The sequence below is a fragment of the Hemibagrus wyckioides genome, linkage group LG06 (assembly GCF_019097595.1).
Source record: "Hemibagrus wyckioides isolate EC202008001 linkage group LG06, SWU_Hwy_1.0, whole genome shotgun sequence".
In the NCBI taxonomy this organism is placed as follows: Eukaryota; Metazoa; Chordata; class Actinopteri; order Siluriformes; family Bagridae; genus Hemibagrus; species Hemibagrus wyckioides.
Window position 1 is genome coordinate 28,415,259 of NC_080715.1, and position 19,137 is coordinate 28,434,395.

A 19,137-nucleotide genomic window follows, 5' to 3' on the forward strand; every position below is an offset into this window, starting at 1 on the left:
ACAACATAGAGGTCGGAAAGCTTGTTGGCTGTGGTAGGATAATAGCTCATTATAAATGGATATCTTCTTCTGACAAGTATTAATTTCCAAAGTAATCACATTAATTTTTCATCGTATTAAGATCAGTGAGTACTTAGTGGCTGTAAATTTTCTCAGAATATAAAAAAAAAAAAACTATAAATAATACATAGATATTAGATATAATCTAATCGTTAGAGTGCATAAAGAAAAAACGAAGACGAAATTGTCTTTCTGTGTACAGTTCTCTGCAACCAACAATAGACAAGAGACTGAACCTGTCACAAACTTTAGGAATAGTTACACAACAGATTAGAAAGCAGCAGCTGGAGAGCAAAAAGTGTGCACGGTTCCATCATAGGTGCGGAATGTGACAGTTCATGCTCGTAGCATTTTCCGCAAGGTCCATCGCTTGACTCAACGAATCGCAATAAACTTTTCCTGTCAGCGAGGTGCGTTTTGGAGTGCAGAAAGTCCCACTGGGGGGGAAGAGCCATTCTTGCAAGCTTTTCACACTCGTATTTTATTTCCTTATAGTGTTTGGACTCAGGCCTACAACATCCAGGTGGAGATGATTTCAAGGGCAAGCGCCAGAAATCTGCTATTGTAGCCAGAGATAGACAAGAGCAACTAAGCAAGTTCAACTCTTGGCGCTATACCCTCATTTTTCGTCCAACTTGAAAACATTTTTTCCCCTGTTTTTGGATCATGAGGTTATGTTCGTCTCTCTATTCAGACAATTGCAGGAGACAGTGACATGAAGTTCCCAAGAACAAACAAAAAACATAAATGTAATGCGCTTGTCTACATAACAGACTACAGCTGATAAACTGAAGTAATCAAGCATGACTGGCATTGACAAGGTCATAAACAACCATACTAGTTATGTTGAACAACTTTGCTGCAGCTGAAGCTCGATGTGTCACTTCCTGTTTGGTCATATGATTAGTAAAAAGAGAAGTAATATGAAGTTTAGGCTTTTAATGAAAACATACTTACTGACTTACTTTCAAATGTGTTCAAATGTACTTAATCATTTATACAGTTTATTTGAAGAAGCTTACACATATTATGCAAAATTTACATTTGCATGATGTCAAGGTTCATTTTTAATTCTTCCCCAAAACTTATTGAAAAGAGAAGTATCGACCTGTAGCTGTCTCTCCTGGGAGGAAAGCAGCTAGGTCTAGCAGAAGGCAAGCATTTAAACTTTAGCAAAGCCACTTCTTTAAAAGAGGAAGAACAATCTAAAATGGAGAACCTGCCAAATAAAATGCTGACGCTGCTGATGGTTAGGCTATTCACATTTTTTACACTGCAGCACTTTCCTGCTGAGAACAAAGCACCAATGAAATGTCCTCCTCCAGTGGTGGTGATCTACCTGGCTATTAAGCAGGGACTTCAAATTGCTTGGTGGTAGAGAGTCCAGCCAGGATAAGGCCATCATCAGGAAAGGAGGGCTGGTCAGGGCTTCCTTTAACACAGCAGGGTCTGTTAATAAACGCTCGGCCTTTTGTTCCCAGCACAGTTGGCAGGAGGCAGGCCAACAATACAGCAGCATATAATGCCCTCTCTCAAGGGATGCTAGAGGCTAGTACAGACGATGTTGCATTCACTCTGGGTTTAAAGAAGAGGGTCATGAACTACTTTTAACATCACCTCTAAAGCCATTGTTTTTTTCCAGTTCTTCAGACAAAGTGCCTTTTGACTCTCAAGTGGGTCAGATAGACAGACAGAGAGAGACAGGACCATTTTTCAAGGATCTTGGAAATGTTTGCTACAGGCAAAGGGTATCATTGGTGGGTACTGCATTCTTAACACAAGTCTTATTTTTAGGCATGTCTGAGTGACAGCTATCTTGGGACTGCAACAGAGAGAGGCTTGAAGATCAAAAGGACCACAGCTGCTTGTCCCACAACTCTGGTGATCACCCGCTGCCAAGGCCTTAATTTGCTGATACAATCTGACCATTGACTCCAGTTCCCTGCTGTAGCCAGAGGCTTAAGCCACAGCAGACGCTGAAATGTGATTAAACTTATGCTACAACTTAAGTCTAGACTTCATCCCTGCCCCTCAACCAATGATGACTGACACCGGCGTTATATGGCTCTTGGTTGCCAAGGCTCTCAAGCTGGCACTTGGTTCCCTCTCTCTCTCACTCTCTCTCTCTCTCTCTCTCTCTCTTTCACCATACTAAAGCAGAGTCCAAAGGAGATAAGTGACTTGTCTCAGGTGTTGTTACAGCTGTCAGACACCTTCCCCCTCCAGCACCAACAATAAAATGACTCCATGGGCAGGCTGTGGTTAGAAGCACTAGGAAGTGACCTCTTGATCAAATCCAGATGCCAGTGAAAGAATCTTAGAGAACTCAAGACTACAACTTCTTCAGAAGGTGGGACACAAATGTCAACCCACTACAGAAGAGTCATGCTGCTCCATTTCCTCCTTTAGCAAATTTTAGCCCTGTTTCTAAGGTCCCATTTTCCTAACTATTGTTACTCACTACCTACGATCAAGGAGAAGCAATGTTCCCAAAAGGCTATAGATGTCAGAAATCTGTGGACGAAGAAGAGAAGCCACTTATCTGACTGGTGAAGTCAATGGGCTATTAAACATTTTGAAAATCGAAGCGATCCCTCATCCCATCCATAACCAAAGAAAGAAGCAGACTGGGACTTGTGCCATGGCTGTGTCTTTTGAATCCTGGTGTGACCACTCAAGGTGCCATCTAAAGCAAGTGTGTGTGAGGACACTTCTCCCTCTCCCTTTTCCTTTCTCTTTCTTTCACCCTCCATCCTTCCTCACTCTATTAGACTGTGAGCTCCAATTAGCAATTAGATGGCTCCATTGTTGGAGAAACAATTTGTCACTTAAAACGTGACTCCTTAAGACGCTTGTGGCCTTTTTGGTCTAAAAAAGCGCCATTCGTCTGTGAGAGGCTTATTAGAGGAACCAAAATAGGGATCTTTGTGAGAAGGCCATTTTTCGTCTCACAATTAAGAGGTGGTGTTGAGAGGCCCGAGAAGAATTGTTACTTCCATCTCCAAATGCACCTCACGTTCACATGAGCCCTCTCAACACCACCACCGTATGTACACGGGCACGCACATGCAAGCACACTCTCTGACATTGCAGTCAGCCATGTCTTCACCGGACACCCAAGTGTGTTTCTCTTGTTTAGCAGTTCCTCACACGCTTTTTTAAAATAGCACCCTGTGTCTGCCTCTGTGACAAAGGTGTGTAACTGTCAAGCTTAGGGAGCAATAACAGTAAGCATGGACAAGCAGCTTCAAAAAATAACAAAACTACAGTCCTGGACAAAAAGATGTAAAAATTTACTGAATTCATATTTCTTTCTGATGGCATAAAAGGAAATTTAAATGTTTCCTCTTTGTACTTTAGAAGGAAATTTAAATGCTTTGAATCTCATATACACTCACACACAAACACACACACACACATACACAAACTGTATGCCTAGACACACACTTGCAGAGATGCCTTTCTTAACAAGGCAAAAAAAAAGGAAAAAGTGGTATCCTTGATTTTAGTAAGAAGAATACATGCCCACCCACGCAACAAGGCTTGGAGCTGTGTGCTACATTAAAAAAACAGATTTTGCACAGTAGGGAAAAGGGATTTATCCATTTCCCCGTGTGCAGGGAGATATTGTTGCCTCTCTTCACAGGGGCCTGCGAAGAGCACGCAGCTTTTATTAGAACGGTTAAATATTTGCTGGTTGTGTGAGACGAGCAAAATTTATATCCATACTGCTTTTATTTATGCAGCCATATGCTTCCACCTGTTTGAACACTGAAACTCACTCTCACAATTCAAAAAGCCTTCTTTGTTCTGCTGTTTTAGGAGACTATTCAAGAAATGTGCCATTATGGGGAACTACCACGTCTTGATAAAAAAGAAAGGTATCTCAGAGCGGTTTATTAGAGACGTGATACTACAAATAATGTACCCAGCCGTAAGACTACACAAAATCAAAGGGCTTGCGACAATTACCATGGGTTCAAATGAGAAAGCGCACCAGGTAAAGTACACACTGCCTAGGGTTTCATTATGCTTTCATTAGAAAGTCTTCGACTCGAGTTTTTTTATCCAGGAAGTAATTATTTTAAAACGTAATCACACATAATTAAACACGTGGTCTTACCTGTAACATTGGGAAGATCGAGAGGAGAGCAACATCGGACATCAGTGCCAAGAAAGACAGAAAGAAAAAGAAAAGAAAATTTGTCAGTGATTATTTTAATTTATTATAAAACTGCAGCAGGATCTAATATGATAAAAATCCGTAGCCTAAATATTTTAGTTATACATTGAAATTAAGATTTTCATTCAGGAAATACATTGATATTTTATGCCAGCAAATATACTAATAAGATATTAATGTTTCTAATACATTTTTAATCACTTTGAAATGAAATGGAGTTTTAGTTTACGTCTACAAGGAAGTTGCATGTTTAAATTTAACATTACTTTTGTGTGTGTGTGTGTTTGTGTGTGTATGTCTATGGGAGATTGAGAGGTCGAAAATAATTACTTTTCCTTCAATTCATTTGAATGCTATTTGTAGCCATGGTCAGTTCCTAATGAATTACCTTCTGGTCTAGTGCACATCTTTGCAGCTAACATGTCTGATATTCCTTCAACCAATTTGCATTTAACCCAGATTTTCCCTCCAGAAGGATTAACACATTGTTTATTGCATTGTTAACATGGCAACTTGTGTACGATTCCAAAAAAACTGTCCATTCACATATTTCTTCTTTTCCGTTAAGACTATTTTTTCCAAATCTCCAACACCACACCTGATATCAGTGCTAAGCACATTGAAATAATGATATTCAAATCAAGTTTTTTCCATGATAATAGAGTTCCCGAAAAGAAAACACAACACAGGGTTCTGTGTAGATAATGCCATTGATTTGGGATGGTATATAGAAATGTCAGTCACATCCTTTCCCTGCTTCATTATATATATTAAACCAGGCATATCCCTCCACTCCAAGCTTTCATTCATTCTCCTGTCTGAGACGTGCAAACAAAAGCCCCTCTTAGACAAGAGGTACGACCCCCAGGCGGCCTACTGGGTCACCTATTTCTGCCACGCCATCATCTTTCCCACGCTAACCTTGTGCACTCATTATCGCTCAGTGTCTGCTCGGGGCATTAGTTTCAGGTGTTTCAAGGATTTAGGGTAACTTTACTTGACTCCTACTTTAGTATGATTGGTTTGGGGATGTGGTAGATTAGTGGTTGGCCTACCAATCTTAGGTCCAGCAAACTGGGCCCCTGAGCAAGATCACTGAAGATCCCTCAATTGCTCAGTTTTGTGTAAAAAAAAAAAAAAAAAGAGTCGCTCTGGGTAAGGGCGTCTGCCAAATACTGTAAATGTAAATGCTAAATCACAAATTCATCCAGTTCATTCAGCCTCTCATGTGAGTCAAGGGTGACTCCTGTAAACAAGTCCACACCCATTTAGACACACACCTCATGAGTAACTTCGTGAGCAATATTGTTAGATGAATGACAAACCAAAATATCGGCCACCTGTATCCATTTCTGTTCACTTCAGATTGTAATATTTTGAGGCACTTGAGGTTGAATCAATGCAGCACGAAGCATGCAGAAAAGTCTCGTGTTAGCGGGTGGCTATTTTAGACCTTGCGCTCTCTGTTCAGCGCCTAGTGCAGCTGACGCTCCTCCCCTCTCAGAGTGTTTCGGGCAGGACGTCAGCAGATCTTTTCATCCTTCGCAATGAGGTGCAGTTATCACATAACCTCTGGAAAAGGGTGGGCACCAAGCCCAGCCTCTAATTAAAAGGGACAGTCTGTAAGCAAACTTATTCTCTTAAATGTTTACAGATGGCTCTGTGATGAGAGGTGACTGGATGTTGTGTCTCAAACCTGGCTGGGTGGCACCGACTCGGGTACACAAACTTTTTCATATACACAAAAACGGCAACTAATGAAACGTTTACTAATGGTGTTGCCAAGTAGCATTAGAACATCATCTAACAAACTTATAAACAAACTTAAAATTCTCACACTCTTTGCACATTTTTTCAACCTGCCCCTGTGTCTCTTGAGCCATGGGAAATAATTTTGAACCTCGCTTATTTGGAAGTGTTTATGCAATGCCAATGTGCTTAGGTACAAAGTGAAATAAATAAATTAAAATAAGGCAGTAACAAATTGTAATCTTGCTGAGTAGTAGAAGGTTTGTTCTCAACCCAGATTGAGGTCAGGAAATAAAAGGGATAAATAGTTTAATGAAGACAAATATATAGATAAAAGTCATGCTCGGTGAGGAAGTTGATTAAACCACTCTGACCAACAGCTTTTGTTGGTCATGTAAACTATTCCTTGATTCAGCTAAAATGGGTGATGGCTGGCCTCTCGCTCATTAAGCTGCCCTTACATGACACGGGATCGAGTGCATGAATCCAGCCAGTGGGCCGGAGATCTGTGCGGCCGCTGCAAAAATGCCGGGATGCACTGTGGCGTATTTTTAGGCTGTGCATGGAAAAAAGAAAATGGCAGTGCTTCTCTGTGGTTTCCCAGCGCTGTTTTGGCTGTGGGGACGGCAACCACCCGTTCTGCGGTGAAAACAGCACAGACGACAGGAACGTTTGAAGTTGAAACCCTCTTGGCTGTTGATCAAAAGGTGAAATGTATTAACAAGCATTATTTGCGTTCTCATTGTAAGTCCTGCTAATGCAAGACGAGACCGACCTGAAGAATTTATGAAGTTGTTGCTTCATTGACAAGCTCTTACGTCTGTAGTGCTTCACTGGAACTTTAGGTAATCTCTGTCATCAATCTAGAATGGCTGAATACCACAACTAATGTACCATTGCAATTATTTCCAAACATAATGGATGCAAACAATTCAGCTGCCCCTCCTGCTTCAGCTCTTTGCACACTGCCTGTGACCTTTCCCTGCATCTGCTCCCTTCGCGAGACACACCGAAGGTACACTGACAGAAGGAAAGGCGAAAATTCCTCGTTGATTGTATCTGACTTGGGGTAATAAAGTTACAATGAATTTTAGACCTGGCTCCCTTTGTAGTCACTTCAGCTGCTCTCTTTGGAAAACAAGTCAATCACTGGCCCGGAGTAATCTCGTTACCTGTGAAATGCATGCATGCCAGCTCCATTTGCAGGCCACTTGTGAATCAGGGACTTAACTCAGACAAAAACAAGCGAAGTGACAAATACAGCCACAAATACATCATCAGATCACACTGCTACATTGCTGCTGAGTTTCTCACTTGTTTTAATCATCCATTAACGCTCTCAAGTCCATACAAAATTAAAGGGGCTTCATGGTAAAAAGTCATGTTTTAGTTTCACGAACTGTCAGGATGCTACTTGAGAAGTCGCAGCACACCTTATTAGCACCCTCTACATTTGCCCGGAACAATCTGTCTCACGGGAGCCTACGACATTCTGAAGCACCTTGTCAGATGCCGCCTGACCCGCTTGCTCCGTGCGGCGCCCCCCGGGGGAGAGAAGAAAGAAGAACGAAACAATGACGGAAAAGGGTTGTGTGCAGCCAAGAGGAGAAATGAGGGGAGGGGAGGTGGTGTGTGTCTGTGTGTGTGTGTGTGTATGTGTGTATGTGTGTGTGTGACAGAGACAGAGAAAGAGAATGGGAACGCTTCGACACTAAGCCTACCGTTTCACCGTTTCCACCCCCTCCAAACACACACACACACACACCCAGACCATTGTACACCCAGGGGCTTTGCAGATAAATGGCCGCATGTTAACCACATTTGACGTGCTGCACAAAAGGGGACACCGCGGGTCCCATGACGCAACCTGCAACAACTAAATCCCCCCTTCAACTTCCCCCGCTCTTACCTCCTCCTGCTCTACCCATCCTGAACAAGGGAGGAAAAAAGACATTAGGTACACTGATTGGGTGAAGCTAGGACGTCAAGTGCAAAGAGAGGGACAACAATTTGTCGCTAGGATGTATGGGCACTTTAGCTTTATGCCTGGCTGGACTTTTTGACCTAATTCCAAGTTGACATGTCCCAAAACAGATAAAGTAATGAATCACTGGACCTGTATGAGCTTCATTCTTCCTTGTTTATACAGCTGGTTTCTTAGGAATAAACCAACAATTAATAAACAAACAAAAAAAAACTAATTCCAGTTTCAAAAACTAACAACAGATGATCCATGAAAAACCTCATTGTAACTATTCAACAGATATAAAAGTTCTGTCACTCTTGTTCATGTTTACCAAAGCATGAAGGAAACAAAAAATGTCACTGACACGAGTCTGTTTTATTATTATGACTATTAAAATGTACCTGTATAGCTACCTGTAAGACTGGCACCTGACACATTCTCCATCTGTGAGAAAGTGAGTGTGCTTGTGATATCAGGCACGGTTACGGCGCCAACTTTCTTACTCTCAGAATTAACCATGTAGCCCACTTCGTTTGGAGCCCATTCAGGTACAAAAAAGTGACCTCTGTAACACCAGAGCATGGGAGCCAGGCACCACCCTCTCCCCTGCACCCACTTGCTCAGCCGCTGAGCCAAAAAAATAACAGGGGGACTTGCTTCACAGCGCCAGCACTAACCTTTTCAGCCCCATCACGTCTTTGATGCCTGACGGCCTGTACAAAAGCACCTGCTCCATCCCTGGAGAGCTCCTCTGGTCCCCCCCTGCTCCAACCCCTGCTGACCTCACTGGCATTCCATGCCTTTGGGGGGGCCCTTCCCATGGCTACCTCTCTCCCTCAGCTGCCTGCGAAGCCTCCCACGGCTCAGTCCTCCACCTTCCCCCACCCCCTTTGCCTCATAATCCCATAGTAAACACCTCGGCAGATCTGGGCGGCGTGAGGATGCACGAGACTTCTCAGCAAGCTCTGGAGAAAGGTGCTGAGCTGATAGGACCATGATGCGTGGGAACAAGGGAGGAGGGCTACGGGCAGAACACCTCATTGAGATGCAAGGGGGTCACTGGCAGAGTGAAAACCTCATAAAGTGACAAAGGCTTCCACAGGTTGATGTGGAAATGGAGTAAACTCTTGAGCTAAATAAAATCCTGATGCTGCATTTTAACTTGATAACTTACTACTTACTATATGTATATATCTTTTTATGTCTCTTGCTTCCTTAAACGAAACTGCACTGTCATTCTACTAAACATGTCTGTGTTTTTTGTGTACGTGTTTAAGTGAGAAAGAGGGAGAGAGAGAGAGAGAGAGAGAGAGTGAGTGAGAGTGAGAAAGATATATATGTATGCAAGTGGGTGGACAGCTGTGCTCTTTTCAGATAAACTTACAATTAGAGACGGGTTTCCCCTCTCTCCTTTAAGCTACTCCTGGCATAATATGACAAGAGGCATCTCCATTACAACACATATTCCATTCACACCGATGGCCACAATGTGATTAGTGTCTAATGCCCATGTGAAATGCGCAGATTAAAACCGAATGATACCCCTTGAACGCGCATGCACCTGCACAAAATACAGAAGTCGCCCCTCTCAAATCCCAACACTCCCCGGCAAATATAAGCATTAATACTTATTACCAAGTCAATACGATGTAGCTTTACACTTATTTTACATAACAAGAGTTCAGTGAATTAGAAGTGGGTGGAATCCATAAGCAATGCCTATTATTTATCGCGCTGGGCCGATTCTACCCCTTCATGCCATTTTGGTGTAAGACACCTTCAGCCCTTCCTTATCCCTAATATCCTCCTCTCAACCCTCCTTCTGTCTCCACCTCCTCACCGCTCAGTCTGCCCAGTCGCCACTGGAAGATAGTGCACTAATTGCAGGCATGCCAGGCTAGCACCATAATAAGGCTGGAGTGGGGTGGGTTGGTTTGGTAGGATGGGTGGGGGAGACATTAAGCGTGGCTTGCTCATTTGTGAGGACGGCTAAGGAAGGTGCCACACATGAATATTTCATTAGCTTTAATTGCTGAGGAACACTTTCTTTATGGCAGTCTCGCCAAAGAGGCCGCCAGCGGTAATAACGAGGCTTGGCCCATTGTAAAACTTGAAAAGCTGATGGCATCAAGACCTGTGATTTTGCCTGCCTGAAAAGGTAGATTCACATGTGCCATCTGGATCCATGGCACACATGGCAATTCAGTCTCAGTGCTGCTTAGAAGAGAATAAAGACCTCATAACATTTCTCATAGCTGCAGATTGCTGTAGGCTGTTCTTGCACCTTAAAATAGGATTACACCTTTAGTTCGTTGCAAAAAAAAACCCCAACATATTACAGAACCTTGCATGACATCCACATCTCAGGCAATCCATAGACCCTCCTGTGCCTTCTAGACATTCCGCAACACTCTCAAATATCGTATTAAAGCTCAGGTTTCACTTCAGCTCAGGTTAAGTGCAGCAGCAAATGTGAAGCTTTGCACAAGTTTAAGGAAGCTCAGCCTGCACTCTCATCTTCCACTGAGCTACTGTATTATAGCTTTGACATGGCCGTCAGATCCAATCCTCCTGAGCTGTAGTGCTTACACTAAGGAAGGGGATCATTTAGCTCAGGAATGTAAAGCACAGGACATCCTCCCTGATAAGGGCCATGCATGCTTTTGCCTGAGGTTGTGGGCCAGGACTTATCGACTCGGCAGGCAGCGAGTCAGCACTACGCTCAGGCCCTGGCTTCCGTGAGCAGAGAACCTCCTCATTACTTTAATTGCTAGACCTATAACCCAAAAAATAGTGCCCTGTAATCTCTAGATCCAAGCACCCTGTTGGTGGGCAATTTGCTGAAAATGCATGGAGCAACAGGAGCATAAAAAAAAAGATGAGGCCAGAGCTCGACACTGAATTGAGGATGTTTGCTGCCTGAAAGGTTGGTTAACGGAGAGCTCAATCCTCTGCACTAGCACTAGTGATATTAAGTTTGCCCATTAGGCAGCAGCCAAGGCGGAATTTTGTCACTAAGACTAACACGTCTCCCTTACCATTTGCCAGGTTTATTTCAGAGAAGAGTCATGCCCATATTCCTTTCACACTCCTCACATCCTACATGGAAAAGCAATCATAACAGGCCGACATAAATGAAAAGACGGGTGAATCTAATCCAAGCACTGAACAATTCCTGGGATTCGGGGGCCAAAGATGAAAGAGCCTGTTACACTCTGTAATCTCTGCAAGCAACGTATTCCAATTACTTATCCACACTATCACAGGGCTGGATCTGCAGATTCTCTGCAGCTGTGTGAAGGGAAACTTGTGAATGCATGCAGGTGACTGGGCAGCTTGGGGACATATTGGCAGTCTTTCAGGCTAAGATATAGATCTGGCACTAGGTAGGGAGCGCTGTTATCAGTGCTAGTTTTAAGAGGCACTCACCCATGCACAAAAGGTCTGAACCCGCAGATGTCATGACACCTTAATCCACCGATCCGTTATTGATTGTTCCATGTGGCGGCAACCTTGCCGGAGGTGTTCCACTAATCAAACGGAAGTGTGCAGTGGGAAAGAACATCTGAAAAAGTAGGCTAAATCCATACCTTTGATAGTCATGAATTTTAAGCATAAGTATGACATAAAGGTATATAATGCATGAAAAGAAGCCTGTGATTATTCCCAGGAAGTGGATCAAAAAAGCTGTGTTCCACTTTATTTTTACTTTGCAACTATTGCTAACTACCCCCCCCCCCCCCACACACACACACACCATTACTGATGGAACCTTATTTCTATTCATTATCACCAGGGCTGTTGTTTCTGCAGCCTGCAGTGACATACCTCATTATTGACCTTGGTAAATCCTCACTGTTTAGGCTAACGGCGGTGTGGCGCCACAAAATGTCACGCCGCTACACTGTACTCGCTCATGAAGAAAATGTGCACATGGTTACATGCAGGGAGGGAGAGAGGGGAAAGAAAAATCACAACAAACTCCTGTCAGTCACCTTGAACCACACGCACAAACCGTCAACAACAGAACACCTCCAACCAAACAGCTGATAAAGCCAGAGCAGGCACCAAGAACCCTTGAAACATTACATTCAGAGTTGACTAGATGAGGAGAAAGTGTGGGCGTTTGGGCCCGGCTCATCACACCAAACACAGGAGCAGCCTTTGTCCGCACAGAAACAAACGCTTCTGCATTTGCAGCTGTATCATCTCGAAGGGAGTGGGAGGGCAAGAGAACGGTGGAGGGGGTCGGACCCATGACTGTAAATTGCTCATTCTGGTTAGTCACAAGTGACACAGGACTAACAGGGCCTTGGGTGGCATTCTCCTGTCGCTCTCAGCAGTGACAGATGTTACGAGGACAGGGGAGGATAAAGCTCTCTCTCTCTGTCTTTACATCAACTCTAAGGGGGATGGGCTTGATGATGCTTAACTTGGAGCTACACATCCCATGTAAAGTGTTATGCACAGGTTTTCTAAGTGCACCAATCTCTGAGGCCAAGGATCGACTCTTAGGGTGTAAAAAGGAGGCGCATATCTTTTGCTAATGTAGGTCCCCTCGTCGTTGGTAGATAGCCAGTTACTTTAGCTTTAACCAGGCTCCCTAGGCCACCACGCTACTTAATGCGATAATGCGGCCGCCCGGTTCAGCTTTAGGCCTCCTGCACCCCAGCAAACAAAGGGCTCCCTCTTTCCAAACGGAGCCCCGTCCCCTCCCCAGTTGTCCATAGGTGTTTGCTGAAGTAAATCGGCCTAAATCCTGCACAGCTTGGCCCAGATGAAAAGGGAGGGGGGATCTGAATGAAGGTGTACAGATAATCTCCTTTTCTTTACAACAACAGAAAAAAAAGTTGAAGGGAGTGGGGGCGAAACAGATAAAATTAGGAATTCATATCACATGGTTCATTTGAGTGCTCCTGCATCCTCCCCTTTCTCTCTCTCTCTCTCTTTTAGTAGGCCTGTAGATTTGCATTTGTGATCCCTGACCTATTGAGGTGCAAGGGGGACAGGCGAGTGAAAAGCTGGCACAATAAGCAGTGTCTCGTTTGTCAGTGAAAAGGCGCAGGCTTTTAGCCCCTGACAGGACATTCTGTCTCGTTCACTAAAAGAGATGTGGCTGAAGAAAGTCAGTGACTTGAGAGTGACATCTGTCTGGCAACAGATACAGAGCCTAGTGCATGAATCAGTGTCCAAGGAGGCAGCTGATCAAGCCTCAGGCTCATAATCAGTAAAAATTAAATACCTCTCAGAAGTACACCTTAAGTCTAACAGAAGAAGAACACGCTCAGCAGGAATCTGTTGCTTTCTCTAAGCCTTGTATCCTTCTTACTTTGTTGTTCTGTCTCTGTTAATAGTTCAGGAATGGCATACAGTAACACTATCTGTGCCATTAGTAAAACAGCCCAGACTCTGAGTTTAGGCGACAGTCTATTGTGGGCTGCGTAACCAGGGGAAGTTTAACAATCGTGTAGAGACACCAAAGTTATGTCACTCTCTACCTCTCCACCTCCTGTTCTTCTCTTTGCCAGGCATAATTTCTACTTTTCTGCCTCTTTCCTCTCGCTTTCCCTTTTCTCTCTCTCGTGCGCAGTCTTTTCATCTCAGGCTTTGGGATGCTGAAAGCGAGAGAGTGGCCTAGCAGCAGTGAAAGGGCTGAATTGTGATTAAGAAGGAGGAGAGGAGCTCCTTTTCTTTGTTCTACCCTCGGGGGTGTTTACTGAGGGGGAGTGTGGCGGAGGAGGGAAAGAGGGAGCGAGGGAAAGGGTGAAAAAGGGATAGAGACTTGGTGGGGGGGTGGCTGAAACATGGCAGAGCAGATATGAAAGGCATTCAGGTCAGGGCGGATGGGAGAAGAAGTGGTGACAGTAACGGTGACGGCATGTGTGTGTGTGTGTGTGTGTGTGTATGAATGTAAATACGGGTGCAGGGTGACTAGGGTAAAAGTTGTAATATTATCTAATTAATTTTTCTCAATTACAAGCTGCACTCTACCACTAAGAGAAAGCGTTTATTTCATGGAAACGAGGAAAGGACGGAGTGAAAGGTGTCTCACGCAGCTGCCAGGACAATGGCCTAGTTGTGCGAGAGACGGTACACTGGGCTCCCTGGCACTGCTGATTATAAGAGCATGCCAATGAGATGCCCAGATGACAAGCCATTGTCTTAGCCCTTTGTTTTGGGTGAACCTGCTAACCTCGTTGAAACGGTCTCAAATCAAACACCGGACAGTGTTTCTTTTCAGAGGAGCAAGTGATTTAATCTGAACAGTGTGACTAAATCAGGGAGGAGAGGGATAAAATTGGCAATATATTTCAACTAAAGAGATGAAGTGTGTGCCATGACAAATATTTAGAAGAATTATACATTTCCTAGAGATGAGGAAAAAAAATCAACTGACAAAAAACCTTCTTTAACCTAAAAAAAATAAAGTATGACACCACATCATTCGTCATTAGAGCTGAAGTACGGTACTAATAAACTTGTAAAAGTTAAGGGAGGGATAAGTGTGTATTGCTGACAGTTTAGTCAGTAACAGCTGAACGCTATGCATTTACATGCACACGGATTAAGTTACACACTCAGGCTCTAAACTGAACTCCCATTGGGCACTACAAAACAAGAAGGTGTGGCCAGACACACAGACACAGGGTCGAGAGCAGGGTCCTAAACCATACTTATTATACTGTTATACTAAATAATACACCAAAAAAAGCACAATAATTGCAGCAACTAAAGCAACAGTGGCTAGACAATTTCTAGACATTCGAACAGGAGACAAAGCTTGAACCATTCATTTTGACCATTTCAAAAATTTATTCAAACTTACAAAAAATTATATATATATATATATATATATATATATATATATATATATTATATATTTTAATGTTTCTATTTCATTATAGGCTGAAACACGTGTTGTTTTGCTCAAAGATCATGCACGATCAGGATAAAAATGTACAGGGAGGGTTGTTTTATTTAAGCCAAAATCAAACTAAATTCTCTTGTCTTTATTTAATCATAGCTAAACATAGCTGATTACCAGTGTAACCAGTGTAAAACATTTTATAATAAGAATAAATTTTTAACGAGAAAAGACAAATGATAGTCCTGTCCATTTTGACGTTGTCAAATTCAGTCTTATTTTTTAACCCTATTTTCTATTTTCTGTCTGTGTCCAAACACCAACCGGCGTAACAGACTTTAACAGGCTCTCAAAACACTCGAGAATGAGACTGTTATTATTACTATTATTATTATTATTATTATTATTATTATTATTATTATTTACAAAAACAAAGCTCCAGGACTCCTCACGTTAATGCATCACAATTCAGCATGATTTTTGTCATGCATGATCACATCACCAGGACACATCACCGAGCCAAAACAAGCACATGGCTGATTACTCCTGTCGTCTCTAACCCCTTCATCACCCCCATGTTACACTATTTCACACCACTGACTTTGTCCTGGTTCATGAAACAAGCCTGGAGCTGTATTTAGGGTTCACATCGATTTTTCTTTCCCTCCCTGAAGTAATCAATACAGGGCAATTAATAGTTGGATTAAAAGTTTATTCAGAAATAAAGTATCTGAGATTAAATTTTGGGACAGAGTATGTCCTTTTAATGAATCTCTCTCTCTCTCTCTCTCTCTCTCTCTCTCTCTCTCTCTCTCACACACACACACACACACACTCCATGTTTTTGATTATTGGATTAAAATCGGCTTTTAGGTTACACCACCCAGCTCTTGTTGCACATGCACAGTGAACTATACTGAAAGACATGATTTTAGTTTCAGTGTCACCCTTCATAATTTTATACTTTTCGACTGTACCTACTCACACACCGACACTCATGACTATTTGATTCATAATCAATTACTTAAGGCGAAACTAAGAGAAGAGAAGAGAAGAGAAGAGAAGAGAAGAGAAGAGAAGAGAAGAGAAGAGAAGAGAGTGACTCGTGTTTGTAAACTTCTCACCAAGTGAGTGCGAGAAGAATGAATTCAGTTTCCGTTTTTTCACCACATTCAACTCGCCTAAATAACCGTTTAAGACAAATTTACTAAATAATAATAAAAACAAAAACAGTATTAACGTGATACACAATCTCACATGGTGCGCGCGCCTCACTCTGTCTGTCTGTCTGCCTATCTGTCTGTTTCTCGCACACGCACGCGGGTGCGCGCACTCACATAACGGTTTTGTGCTCATGGGATAAGCAGGACCGCTACTCAGCTTCCCTGTCTCACTGACTAAACTTCTCAACTTCCATACACACACACACACACACAGTGTGTGACACTAAACCATCATATCCACCACTGACATGCCATAACATGAAGTCTCCACAAGTCCATCATCACTTATTTAACCACTTTCTTTTATTTTTTATTTTTGACAACGCCAGTCCGATTCAGAGTCAAACATTCGCTCACTCATACACACACATCAAACACTAGACGTTGTCCCCTCACAAGCAGCACCGGTTCGTAAAGTTCACAAACAGTTGTCTAAAAAAGATTCTTTCCTTACCGTTCTTCCTCCTTGGGTTGGCTTGTTTTCGCCTCTTGCAGCGCGGCCCCTCCGCCATGATCTCCGGCTTCATTGATAAGAGGCGCTCAGCAACTCCATCCAGTATCTAAACCACACCAAAACACAACGACGCCAACAGTTTGGGCTCACTTGGGTTGTTGTTTTTTTGTCTTGTTTGTTGTGATTATTGTTTTTTCTGAGTTACAAAGCAAGTCTCGTTCGCGACACGAAGGGAAAACGAAATATTTCTGTGAAAAGGAGAAAGGACCAAAAAGAATTGGAAAGTCCCAAAATGAAGTTTTGTTGCGCGCTGAGAGGGAGCGCCGTGCGTCGCCTGATCTTTTGAAGTGTCTGATCGGACAGCAGAAGGGGAGAGAGAGAGAGAGAGAGAGAGAGAGAGAGAGGAGGCGGAGAGGTGGGGGGGACAGGCACAGGAAAAAAAGGAGATACACTACACACACTTACACACACCTTCTTTACAAGTTTTCACACAACACGTCCAGCTCTCTAGCTTACTAAAAAAAATCATGTAGGTTAATCATATCTCTCACTAATGAGTATAAATAAAGAGGAAGAAGCTCAGTGTGTGTGTGTGTGTGTGTGTGCGCGTGTGTGCGTGTGTGTGTGTGCGTGCGTGCGTGTGTGTGTGTGTGTGTGTGTGAGAGAGAGAGAGAGAGAGAGAGAGAGAGAGAATGATCACTGCGCATCAGGTTTTAGTCGAGCTTTTCCTTTTTCTTGTGGCAACAATGCGAACGCAGTTTATAGTCCTTATATTTCAATTCATTTAAGTCTGTGGCGCTTTAACTATCACACATCAGTTTGGCTCATTTAACATTTTTGATAGACACACACACACAGAGAGAGAGAGAGAGAGAGAGAGAGAGAGAGAGAGAGAGAGAGAGAGGGAAGAGGGAGGTTTTTTTGTGGTTTGCTCCATCATAACGCCAAATTTTGTTTTGGAAATAATGGAAAGAGATGAAAGGAAATAGCTTATTTACTTCTGAGCTATTAGACCTGTTGGCTTATTCACAGCTGAAGTGTAACAGATCTAATAGACGGAGTAGAGCATTATAAACATTAACATTATTAACGTATTTTAAGAGTAACGCTAACCATAGACATCCTATTTAAATGTTAGTAGTAGTAGTAGTAGTAATAATAATAATAATAATAATAATAATAATAATAATAATAATAGTCAGCTATAAATATAGAAACATGAATATTTAAAGTCTAAGTAAATTTCAGTTAATAAATCAGTTTTCGTTTCCTTTTCGTTTAAAATAATCAACTGACACTTCTGCATATGACACATCATATGTACCTGCACGCGCACTCACACACACAGAGAGAGAGAGAGAGAGAGAGAGAGAGAGGGAGAGAGAGAGAATTGACAGTTTGTAAAAAAAATGTAAACAAAAAAAAATTACCTGTCATATTAATAATAAAACAATAAAATAAATCCGATCAGAACTGTTTTAAACTGTAAACTGAACGGACCGCTTATAACGGGAAAGCGCGCGCGTTCCCGGGAGCGCCGGTGTCCTGAGCTCGAAGCCGCACAGACTCTCATTAACGCGAGCGCGCTCCTTTTTTTCTCTCTCTCCCTCTCTCCTTCACTCTCACCTGCGCAGGTGAGTGGACGATGCCAAGATCTCTTATTCCCGGGGAGGGTGAAAAAAACCCAAACAAAACCAGATATAACTCAGTCGGGGTGCAAAGCGTCATCTACGAGGGCCTGATTAGATACAAAAACAAACAAACCTACCGGACTGTGTAGGAAACCTCCCGAATCGGGCTGGAAGGGAGGAAGGAAAATGCTGAGGAAAGGTTTGGAAGGCGAAGGCGAGTGACGGACGGAGCCACAGGCGCGAGCGTGTGCACCATTCACTTCACGTGAGGGACCGTTATTCCTGATGGACAGGTTAGGAGTTAAGATCTGGAGGAGCTGACGTGATGTTACGCCTCTTCTTGATAATTTTCCTCTCTCTCTCTCTCTCTCTCTCTCTTTACTTTATTTGCGCTACACCGAGGCGCGACACGCGCCACCTATCTTTACGCAGAGGAATGTAAAGAAAAGCGCACGTGACGGAGGTCCTTTTTGGGGTAAAAATTTTAAGAGCAGGCAAACTGAGAGCTTCTACTTTGGATGTGACAGGTAGCGTACCTGTAGTGGCGCATGCGCAATTGAAGTCCCCACTCATTCGGCGCAACAGATAGATTCTTTTTTTGTTTGTTTGTTTGTTTGTTTTTTTTTACATACAAGTGAGTGCTATGGAGACTTAGCTCTCCAATGGGATGTCGTGATCACGATCACGGACTTCTCCTGAGTTGTATATTTTGTTTTAGCTATAAAAAAAGGTGTTAGGGATCCGTGTTTCTGTCGGTATGTTGGTCAAGTCCGTAGTTCTCAGCACACAATAGTTTCTTTTATTTAATCCATTGTGCACTCGTGTCATCCCGCTATATTTATCTTTTCACCCAATACTGCACACACACATGGCTCCCTCCTCCGTTATTAAACGCGTCTCTGGTTGGTAGAAGGGCTGTTCCTTCCCTGAAGCTTTAATTCTCGGTGGAGTTCAGATACTAATTGACCAATAAAATGCCAGAGTGGTTTTGTGTTCTTATTCCAGA

The 19,137-nt window shown here is 42.9% G+C and overlaps 1 protein-coding gene across 2 annotated transcripts in view; it reads right to left on the reverse strand.

Moving 5' to 3' along the window:
• Window positions 1-18,248, reverse strand: part of zeb2a (zinc finger E-box binding homeobox 2a) — a 45,551-nt gene extending 27,303 nt beyond the window's left edge. For both annotated transcript variants that reach the window (XM_058391361.1, XM_058391360.1), the window contains exons 1-2: window positions 18,127-18,248; window positions 16,501-16,606 (exon numbers count right to left, since the gene is read on the reverse strand). In XM_058391361.1, the coding sequence (XP_058247344.1) occupies window positions 16,501-16,606; window positions 18,127-18,228 (208 nt within the window). In that variant the 5' untranslated portion in view covers window positions 18,229-18,248. The remainder of the gene's footprint in view (window positions 1-16,500; window positions 16,607-18,126) is intronic.
• Window positions 18,249-19,137: the final 889 nt, after the last annotated feature.